Here is an 11,490-nt window from a genome sequence, read left to right as displayed (position 1 = left end):
CGCAGGCAGAACCGTTGAAACTGGAGCAGCAGCACAGCCAGGTGGACTGGGGACAGCAAGAAGTCATCATGTCAGGTAGTCCTGAGGCATGATTTTAGGGCTCAGGTCCTCCGAGATAGAAAGAGAGAATTAGAGAGAACATACTTGAATTCACACAGGACACTGGATAAGACAGGAGAATTACTCCAGATATAACAAACTGACCCTAGCCCCCCGACACATAAACTACTGCAGCATAAATACTGGAGGCTGAGACAGGAGGAGTCAGGAGACACTGTGACACATGACCACGATAAGGATCAATATTGATATTGTGGCTTTGATTAGTTATCTTTTCCTGTCTGGATTGACAGCCGACAGCTGGAGAAATATTAACATAAAAATCTGTAGCATGTTATAATTATTATATTATAACTACTATTATTATAACTATTATAATATAATTAGTTTTACTTATTGTACAATCAAGAAAATAAAGTAAAGCTCTTCGATACTCAGAAATACCTACAGCTGTAATCACAGCCAACGATGAATCTAACATGTGTTGACTCAAGGGTGTGAATACTTGTTTTTGTTAATTTTTTAAATAATTTTCAATAAAATTAGCAAACATTTCTATAAACATATTTTTACTTTTTCATTATGAAGTAAATTGGTTTTAGCTTGTAGCACAACAACTAGTGGAATCATTTGAGGGGTATAAAATAGTTTCGGAAGGTATTGTAGATTACCAGGTGTCAAGAACTCCGACCCCCACAACAACTTTTTCTTAAAAATAGTCCTCTAAATTGATGCAGTCTTGTTACTATAGTAATAATAAGAAAGAAAAGTGGATCAAAGCTCTTCTTCATTATCCATCCATCTCCCAGTATCTGGCAGTTTCCCCACTGACACCATATTCCCTATATAGTGCACTGCTTCTAACCAGGGCCCATAGGACACTTTGGTAGTGAATAAGGTGCCATTTGGGACACTGTTTCCAGTGTGTGCTTTTACAGCTTAATAACAGGATGTCAGGATCGGGCCCCACGCAGCTCTGGGTTCAAGCACTATTTGAAATCACTTCAAATGCTTTAGCTGGGTTTGATTGGCCACTTGACAGTTACAAAGATCCTATACGCGCTAACCCCATCCACCTGCTACTTCAGGCAGGCTAGAGCTAACACATAAAAGTAATTGAAAGATTTCAAATAGTATTTGAACCCAGGCGTGCCCTACAGGAGGCCTCTTCTTCTAGAGACTACCGCACCTTTACAGTGAATAGTGAATAGAGTTCTATAGGGCTCCGGTCTAAAGTAGTGCACTATATAGTGCCCTATAGATCCCTATTCCCTACATAGTGCACTACTTTAGACCAGAGCCCTATGGCATCCTATGTAGGGAATAGGATGCCATTTGGGACTTGGCCTCTTTACTGCTGACTGACTTCAGGTCTAGTTCCTGGTGACAGGCGTCAGAGAACAACACAACAGGATGTGGCATTTAACACCAACCACTGATTCTGCTCACCTCGTTAGAAAATCAAAGGGTTTTTCCTTTTTTCTGATAGCAGAAAATATCCGTAAACATGCTGGTACAGCAGATTTACACGGCCTATAAAATTACATTGAAGGTCAATGGAGAAAAGGATCATGTGTGCATTTAATAACTAACAAGTTATTGTGCTGTAATTAACGTATTTAGAGGAGCCTATTAGTCTGCTAACAACAGCAAAACACAACCGTGCCACTGGTAAGGAATCGGTAAAGCTAACTCCATCTATTCTTATGGGAATGCCTCCTTATGTCCATATCTACTAAATCAAAACTAGAAAGATTGTCCAGTGTGGTCAGAAGTAGTTTTTTACCATGAACAAGTCCTCTGTCTGCATTTTAACCGTACACAAACCATATACAGTCATTTTAGCGTATGAAATGGTCTTTCATATTCATATGATAATAGACATGAGATATTAAAATGAATGTGAACAGGATGGGGACATCGGTTTCATATGTTTAAACATCTTTTAAAATGCTTTTTCGAAATTACATTTAAATCAATCATGTCGGAATCCATCTACACTTTAGACCACTTTACCACTTGGTGTCCGCGACACTCCCCAATGACAGACAAGTATACCAATTGAAGCCCTGTGATAGGAGGAGAGCGAGAGAGTTAAGAGGAGAGGTTTCCCCTAGTACTCACTGTTCATTTGGCGTCTGTCAGAGTTAGACTCAGCTAGCTAAAGGTTCAAACCAAATGAGAAGAAGAGTTGAAATGAGAATCGGACTCCTCTCTGTGGCTGCCTGGCTCTTTACCCTTCTCTGCCCCAGCCATGGTGAGATATCTGCCTTATGTTTCATTATATACAATATATATATATATATCATGTTAGTAATGTCATTCATTTTTTGGAAAATGGAGATTTGTATTTATTTATATCCAGCTGACACATAATAACTAAAAGTCATGGAAATGTATATAAGTTTATCCTCTTCGACCTGTCTGGGATAAAAGGTCTAAAATGCTAATTGTCTGGGATAAAAGGTCTAAAATGCTAATTGTCTGGGATAAAAGGTCTAAAATGCTAATTGTCTGGGATAAAAGGTCTAAAATGCTAATTGTCTGGGATAAAAGGTCTAAAATGCTAATTGTCTGGGATAAAAGGTCTAAAATGCTAATTGTCTGGGATAAAAGGTCTAAAATGCTAATTGTCTGGGATAAAAGGTCTAAAATGCTAATTGTCTGGGATAAAAGGTCTAAAATGCTAATTGTTTTCCATTGATTCATTTTTTACTTTTTATTTGTGAGGAAAAAACTGTGACGTTTCCTCACACAGATGACTTTCCGTTAAGATTCTACAGTATGTTATCTTCTCTCTTCTCGTTTCACTCTGACTGTCTCTCCCCTCCCAGAGGTTCAGGTGATGCAGCCTGAGAACCGGACACTTAACCCGGACGGTACTGTCTCCATCACCTGTAGTCACATAGACACAGACCAACCAATCACAGATGAGCTCCTTGTCATTGACGCCAGACTGAACAGACTCAATAACGCTGGTGTTGCCATGGTCTGTCAGGTGAGTGACCTCACACACTCCGCTCCGGCCACTCCCCACTGCTTCAGGTCCCCATGACAGGTGTCCAGACCAGCACTCTGCTCTCTTTCTCCTCTCCCTGACCATCTGAAAGACGCTCCACAGACCAACCAATCAAAACTCTTATCCATCTACAGACCAACCAATCAAAACTCTTTTAGCCTTGTTTTTTTAACTGCCTTGATTATTTAATTCAATTTAATTTAATTCAACTTTATGAATACATAACTTTACAAATTTATGACTTTCTAACTTTAGGAATGTATTACTTCATAACTTCATAACTTTATTAATTTATGACTTTATTAATTTATGACTTTATAACATCATGACATTATGACTTTATAACTTTATTAATTCATACTTTTATAATTGTATTAATTTATGACATAACTTCATAACTTTATAACTTTATTAATTTATGACTTTATTAATTTATGACTGTATAACATCATGACATTATGACTTTATAACATCATAACTTTATAACTTCATTAATTCATACCTTTATAACTTTATTAATTTATGACATAACTTCATAACTTTATAACTTTATTAATTTATGACTTTATTAATTTATGACTGTATAACATCATGACATTATGACTTTATAACTTCATAACTTTATAACTTTATTAATTTATGACATCATAACTTTAACTGAATTAATTTATGACTTTATAACATCATAACTTTATAACTTTATTAATTTAGGACTGTGATTTTATTACTTTACAACTTTGTATTTTGTTTGTTGTTTCGTTTCTTGAGATTCTTCTGTAAATGAAATGTATTATTATTAGGTGAATAACAGTCACATAGCTGACTGCACCTACATGAAGGTGACATGGAACCAGTACAAGTTCACATTACACAACTTAAAGGCTGAGGACATCGGTGGTTTGTTCCAGTGCGAGTTCTCCTTGTCATCTGCTGTTACCATGAAACCCATCCAGACTGTAACGGGGAAACACGCCACCAAACTGCTGCCAGGTTAGTGGAACATTTGCCTTGTACATTTAGGTTATGTCCCAAAATGCTGTAATACCTATTAGGGTGCACTACTTTTGACCAGGGATCTGGTCTAAATTAGTGCACACTATAGGATTCCATTTGGGACACAGTCTTAGATTGATTGCCTGTGTTTTATGTTCAGAAAGGTCAAATGATGCATGTGATGTACAGTATGTAACTAAACATTGTGATGTACAGTAGGGTACAGTATGTAACTAAACATTGTGATGTACAGTAGGGTACAGTATGTAACTAAACATTGTGATGTACAGTAGGGTACAGTATGTAATAATAATATAATAATATATGCCATTTAGCAGACGCTTTTATCCAAAGCGACTTACAGTCATGTGTGCATACATTCTACGAACTAAACATTGTGATGTACAGTTGGGTACAGTATGTAACTAAACATTGTGATGTACAGTAGGGTACAGTATGTAACTAAACATTGTGATGTACAGTAGGGTACAGTATGTAACTAAACATTGTGATGTACAGTAGGGTACAGTATGTAACTAAACATTGTGATGTACAGTAGGGTACAGTATGTAACTAAACATTGTGATGTACAGTAGGGTACAGTATGTAACTAAACATTGTGATGTACAGTAGGGTACAGTATGTAACTAAACATTGCATTCGATAGTGATTACATAATTTATCAATACAAATCCACCAGGAATTACTGCAGTGTCTGACTGGCATATGGTAGTTTCTAGATATTCCACAAAGTACTTCATAAAGAGCTTCAATGCCATACAATACTCCTTCCGTGGCCTCTAACTGCTCTTAAATGCTAGTAAAACTAAATGCATGCTCTTCAACCAATCGCAGCCCCACCTGCTCGCCCGTCCAGCATCACTACTCTGGACGACTCTGACGTAAATATGTGGACAACTATACATACCTAGGTGTCTGGTTAGATTGTAAACTCCCCTTCCAGACTCACATTAAACATCTCCAATCCAAAATTACATCTGGAATCGGGTTTCCTATTTCGCAAACAAAGCATCCTTCACTCATGCTGCCAAACATACCCTCGTAAAACTGACCGATCCTTGACTTCGGCGATGTCATTTACAAAATAGCCTCCAACACTCTACTCAGCAAATTGGATGTAGTCTATCACAGTGCAATCCGTTTTGTCACCAAAGCCCCATATACTACCGACCACTGCGACCTGTACTGTATGCTCTCGTTGGCTGGCCCTCGCTACATATTCATCACCAAACCCACTGGCTCCAGATCATCTATAAGTCTTTGCTAGGTAAAGCTCCGCCTTATCTCAACTCACTGGTCACCATAGCAACACCCACCCGTAGCACGTGCTCCAGCAGGTATATTCCACTGGTCACCCCCAAAGCCAACACCTCCTCTGGCCGCCTTTCCTTCCAGTTCTCTGCTGCCAATGATTGGAACGAATTGCAAAAATCTCTGAAGCTGGAGACTTATATCTCCCTCTCTAACTTTAAGCATCAGCTGTCAGAGTAGTTTGCCGATCACTGTACCTGTACACAGCCCATCTGTAAATAGCACAACCAACTACCTCATCCCCATATTGTTATTTATTTATTTAGCTCTTTTGCACCCCAGTATCTCTACTTGCACATCATCATCTACACATCTGTCACTCCAGTGTTAATGCTAAATTGTGATTATTTTCCCACGATGGCATATTTAAATAAAGGGGAAATATATATATATATTTTTTAATAATAATGTACTGATAATGGTAGTTTCTAGACGTTCCATGAAGTACTTCATAATGTATTTTATCATGTCTAAACTCCATTTCCTCCTCTGTTGTGTTTGCTATACTTCCTGTTTTCCCAGAAAAGGTTGTGTTTAAAATAATCCATGTTTTTAACTGTCTGTTCCCAGGACTAGCAGGAGATGCTCCTGTCCTCGTGTGTCCTTCCCCTCTACCTGAGTCTCCTGAGGCTGAGCCGATTGACCAACTGAAGTGGATTGTGATTGGCCTGTCTGTGTTCCTCTGCTTCTACAGCTTCACCATCACCTTCTTCTACAGCAGGCTGAGGGTCAGGTTCATTATAATATTATTATTATAATATACACCGTTACAGCTGATTGGCTGATTGAAATGTCAGAGAAAAACAATCAACAGGCTTCTAGTACAACTTGTGTTAGTTACTTTATATAATATTCATGTCAAAGCCATCATTATTTCTATGTTTGTGAAGATTGGAGTTTCTCTTCCTTAATGTTATTCATTGCCAAACATCGGACTTTTCTTTTGCTTCTCTGATCTCTGATGTTTTGGGGTCATTTTTTTTCCAGGTTCTTCGATCCGAGGAGCTGTATGATTCGCTGACATACGTCCCCATGCAGGTTTGGATCCTTTATTTTTACGAGAGATCAGATTTGAGCCCAACCAATATAGGACTGGTTTCCAGGAAACAGATGACGTCTTGGACTAGGCTCAATCTGTGCCCGGGAAACGGTCCATTAATGTTTGAAGTGCTCGTTCTGCACAACCTAAAGCTCTTACACTGAGTTCAAGTTGTTGCAGTGAGAAACATAACTATGTACGTAGCCTTCAGAAAGTATTCAGACCCTCTGACTTTTTCCACATTTTGTTACGTTACAACCTTATTCTAAAATCGACACAAAACCCCATAATGACAAAGCGAAAACAGATTTATAAAAAACTGTAAAACAGAAATACCTTATTTACATAAGTATTCAGACCCTTTGCTATGAGACTTGAAATTGAGCTCAGGTGCATCCTGTTTCCATTGATCATCATTGAGATGTTTCTGCTACTTCATTGGTGTCCACTTGTCGTAAATTCAATTGATTGGACAAGATTCATGGGGGTGGCAGGTAGTCTAGTGGTTAGAGGAGGCAGGTAGCCCAGTGGTTAGAGGAGGCAGGTAGCCTAGTGGTTAGAGGAGGCAGGTAGCCTAGTGGTTAGAGGAGGCAGGTAGCCTAGTGGTTAGAGGAGGCAGGTAGCCTAGTGGTTAGAGGAGGCAGGTAGCCTAGTGGTTAGAGGAGGCAGGTAGCCTAGTGGTTAGAGGAGGCAGGTAGCCTAGTGGTTAGAGGAGGCAGGTAGCCTAGTGGTTAGAGGAGGCAGGTAGCCTAGTGGTTAGAGGAGGCAGGTAGCCTAGTGGTTAGAGGAGGGAGGTAGCCTAGTGGTTAGAGGAGGGAGGTAGCCTAGTGGTTAGAGGAGGCAGGTAGCCTAGTGGTTAGCCTAGTGGTTAGAGGAGGCAGGTAGCCTAGTGGTTAGAGGAGGCAGGTAGCCTAGTGGTTAGAGGAGGCAGGTAGCCTAGTGGTTAGAGGAGGCAGGTAGCCTAGTGGTTAGAGGAGGCAGGTAGCCTAGTGGTTAGAGGAGGCAGGTAGGCTAGTGGTTAGAGGAGGCAGGTAGCCTAGTGGTTAGAGGAGGCAGGTAGCCTAGTGGTTAGAGGAGGCAGGTAGCCTAGTGGTTAGAGGAGGCAGGTAGCCTAGTGGTTAGAGGAGGCAGGTAGCCTAGTGGTTAGAGGAGGCAGGTAGCCTAGTGGTTAGAGGAGGCAGGTAGGCTAGTGGTTAGAGGAGGCAGGTAGCCTAGTGGTTAGAGGAGGCAGGTAGCCTAGTGGTTAGAGGAGGCAGGTAGCCTAGTGGTTAGAGGAGGCAGGTAGCCTAGTGGTTAGAGGAGGCAGGTAGCCTAGTGGTTAGAGGAGGCAGGTAGCCTAGTGGTTAGAGGAGGCAGGTAGCCTAGTGGTTAGAGGAGGCAGGTAGCCTAGTGGTTAGAGGAGGCAGGTAGCCTAGTGGTTAGAGGAGGCAGGTAGCCTAGTGGTTAGAGGAGGCAGGTAGCCTAGTGGTTAGAGGAGGCAGGTAGCCTAGTGGTTAGAGCATTGGACTAGTAACCAAAAGATTGCTAAATCGAATCCCCGAGCTGACAAGGTAAAAATCTGTCGTTCTGCCCCTGAACAAGGCAGTTAACCCACTGTTCCCCGGTAGGCCATCATTGTAAATCAGAATTAGTTCTTAACTGACTTGCGTAGTTAAATAATAATAAACAATTCTGTAGAGTTCCGAGACAGGATTGTGTCAAGGCACTGATCTGGGAAAGGGTACCAAAAAAATGTCTGCAGCATTGAAGGTCCTCCATCATTATTAAATGGAAGAAGTTTGGGAACCACCAAGACTTTTCCAAGAGCTGGCCGCCCGGCTAAACTGAGCAATCGGGGGAGAAGGGCCTTGGGCAGGGAGGTGACCAAGAACCTGGGAGAACCTTCCAGAACCTTGCAGCACTCCACCAATCAGGCCTTTATGGTAGAGTGGCCAGACAGTAGCAACTCCTCAGTAAAAGGCACATGACAGCCCGCTTGGAGTTTGCCAAAAGGCACCTAAAGGACTCTCAGACCATAAGAAACAAGATTCTCTGGTCTGATGAAACCAAGATTGAACTCTTTGGCCTGAATGCCAAGCGTCACGTCTGGAAGAAACCTGGCACCATCCCTACGGTGAAGCATGGTGGTGGCAGCATCATGCTGTGGGTATGTTTTTCAGTGGCAGGGACCGGGAGACTAGTCAGGATCGAGGCAAAGATGAATGGAGCAAAGTACAGAGAGATCATTAATGAAAACCTGCTCCAGAGCTTTCAGGACATCAGACTGGGGCGAACTTTCATCTTCCAACAGGACAACGACCCTAAGAACACAGCCAAGAGTGGCTTCGGGACAAGTCTCTGAATGTCCTTGACTGGCCCAGCCAGAGCCCGGACTTGTACCTGATCGAACATCTCTAGAGTCTTGAAAGTAGCTGTGCAGCGATGCTCTCCATCCAACCTGACAGAGCTTGAGAGGATCTGCAGAGAAGAATGGGATAAACTCCCCAAATACAGGTGTGCCACGATTGTAGTGTCATACCCAAGAAGACTCAAGGCTGTAAATACTGCCAAAGGTGCTTCAACAAAGTACTGAGTAAAGGGTCTGAATACCTATGTAAATGTGAGATTTCTGTATTTTAGCAAAAATTCAAAAAAAACTGTTTTTGATACGTTGTTATGGGGCATTGTGTGTAGATTGATGAGGAAAAGTAACAATTTAATCCATTTTAGCATCGGGCTGTAACCTAACAAGACTGTTATAAAAGCATATAATTGAAGCCAATATTTTGGACAATTCTGTACATAATCTTCAAAAAGAAATAATGAAAATGTTAAAATAATAATATTTCTGTTTTAATTTGTTTCCTCAGCCTAATCAGACCCAACCTACGGTGAGAATATTCAATACACAGGCTTCCCACGTTGTCTCAACAGTAGTTCACATGCTTCCCACGTTGTCTCAACAGTAGTTCACATGCTTCCAACGTTGTAAATGCTAAAAGGGTAAATGCTAAAAGGGTAAATGCTAAAAGGGTAAATGCTAAAAGGGTAAATGCTAAAAAGGTCAATGGTAAAGGGTAAATGCTAAAAGGGTAAATGGTAAAGGGTCAACGCTAAAAGGGTCAACGCTAAAAGGGTAAACACTAAAAGGGTAAACGCTAAAAGGGTAAATGCTAAAAGGGTAAAGGCTAAAAGGGTAAAGGCTAAAAGGGTAAACGCTAAAAGGGTAAACGCTAAAAGGGTAAACGCTAAAAGGGTAAACGCTAAAAGGGTAAACGCTAAAAGGGTAAACGCTAAAAGGGTAAACGCTAAAAGGGTAAAGGCTAAAAGGGTAAACGCTAAAGGGTAAACGCTAAAGGGGTAAACGCTAAAAGGGTAAACGCTAAAAGGGTAAACGCTAAAAGGGTAAACGCTAAAAGGGTAAACGCTAAAAGCTAAAAGGGTAAACGCTAAAAGGGTAAACGCTAAAAGGGTAAATGCTAAAAGGGTAAATGCTAAAAGGATAAATGCTAAAAGGATAAATGCTAACAGGGTAAATGCTAAAAGGGTAAATGCTAACAGGGTAAATGCTAAAAGGGTAAATGCTAAAAGGGTAAATGCTAAAAGGGTAAATGCTAAAAGGGTAAATGCTAAAAGGGTAAACGCTAAAAGGGTAAACGCTAAAAGGGTAAATGCTAAATGGTAAATGCTAAAAGGGTAAATGCCAAAAGGATAAATGCTAAAAGGATAAATGCTAAAAGGGTAAAGGGTAAATGCTAAAAGGATAAATGCTAAAAGGGTAAATGCTAAAAGGATAAATGCTAAAAGGGTAAATGCTAAAAGGATAAATGCTAAAGGGATAAATGCCAAAAGGGTAAATGCTAAAAGGATAAATGCTAAAGGGTAAACGCTAAAAGGGTAAACGCTAAAAGGGTAAACACTAAAAGGGTAAATGCTAAAAAGATAAATGCTAAAAGGGTAAAGGGTAAAGGCTAAAAGGGTAAACGCTAAAAGGGTAAATGCTAAAAAGATAAATGCTAAAAGGGTAAAGGGTAAAGGCTAAGAGGTTCAAGTTGACACAGTTAATATTTTCTGTATTTCAGACGGGAAGAGGGAACATTAACTCAACCTACATGGATATGAGGAAGGTACCAGTTGGAGTGAGAGGCTCACGATCCATCAACCACAATTCCCGACTCATTGTATGACCAAGTACAGAGACCTTCAACTGATCAGATCAATCAATTAGATTCAGAACCATTCCTATTGAAGCCTAATGTATGAAAGAGCTGGTCACACTTAAAGGCCCAATGCTTTATTAGTTATTTATTAGTTATAAGAATGTATAGGAGGCTTTTTTTATTTTTTATGTTGCAAGTTGGGTGAAAACAATGATTTCTTTACGTTGATGACATTTTGCACGTTGATTCAGCATCATCACACCGAGAGGAAAAAAAGGTTTGAAATGATGTGAAAACAAGGTTGCGGTTTTTTTTTTGCCAAGTGCGATGCTACTTACTAGTCTAGAATGTGTTTGATAGAAGTGCCTAGGTGAGACTTTCCCGACTCGTCACAATGAATGTAGAAACAAGTGCTGCTTGTTATATTCAAATGTAATTGTAATAAACATATGATGTATATTGGAGAGAGCAGAGTGATATGGGAAATCACCACCTAAAGGAATTAAGCAGACCAACAACAATGATTTCAAAGTTTAACAAACCATGTAACTCTATGCACAAGGACTACTTTGAACAATATACACGGAATATGTCCCAAAAACACATTTACTAGAAGAACTGTGAAGATGCAAAGTTTGATAACAGAATTACGGTAAAATTTCCCTCCGACCACGTTTTATCAAAACTCTCCTTTTAAATTTCTTCTCCGAATGAAGATTCAAAGACGTCTGAAGAAAAGAACGACGTGTCAGCTATGACATCACACGTTGAGTCTGACCGTTTTTATTTTTGCTTATTGAACTATATAGTACGTGAGGTGGATTTACATCTGGGTAACAGAATTGCATCATGGGTCCCTGATCTGTACAACACAGAAATGCATCATTCTGAATATGAATGTCATTCTC

At 40.1% G+C, this 11,490-nt stretch overlaps 1 protein-coding gene across 1 annotated transcript; it reads left to right on the top strand.

Moving 5' to 3' along the window:
• Window positions 1-1,555: 1,555 nt before the first annotated feature.
• On the top strand, window positions 1,556-11,046 carry si:ch211-67e16.3. Its single transcript, XM_046347664.1, has 7 exons — window positions 1,556-2,317; window positions 2,895-3,058; window positions 3,880-4,069; window positions 5,975-6,132; window positions 6,392-6,442; window positions 9,293-9,313; window positions 10,505-11,046. The coding sequence occupies exons 1-7, from the start codon at window positions 2,239-2,241 to the stop codon at window positions 10,607-10,609; spliced, it is 768 nt and encodes a 255-aa protein (XP_046203620.1). The 5' UTR covers window positions 1,556-2,238; the 3' UTR covers window positions 10,610-11,046.
• Window positions 11,047-11,490: the final 444 nt, after the last annotated feature.

The sequence above is a fragment of the Oncorhynchus gorbuscha genome, linkage group LG01 (assembly GCF_021184085.1).
Source record: "Oncorhynchus gorbuscha isolate QuinsamMale2020 ecotype Even-year linkage group LG01, OgorEven_v1.0, whole genome shotgun sequence".
In the NCBI taxonomy this organism is placed as follows: Eukaryota; Metazoa; Chordata; class Actinopteri; order Salmoniformes; family Salmonidae; genus Oncorhynchus; species Oncorhynchus gorbuscha.
The sequence above is the reverse complement of the archived record's forward strand: the minus strand, read 5'-3'. Positions and strand labels throughout refer to the sequence as shown.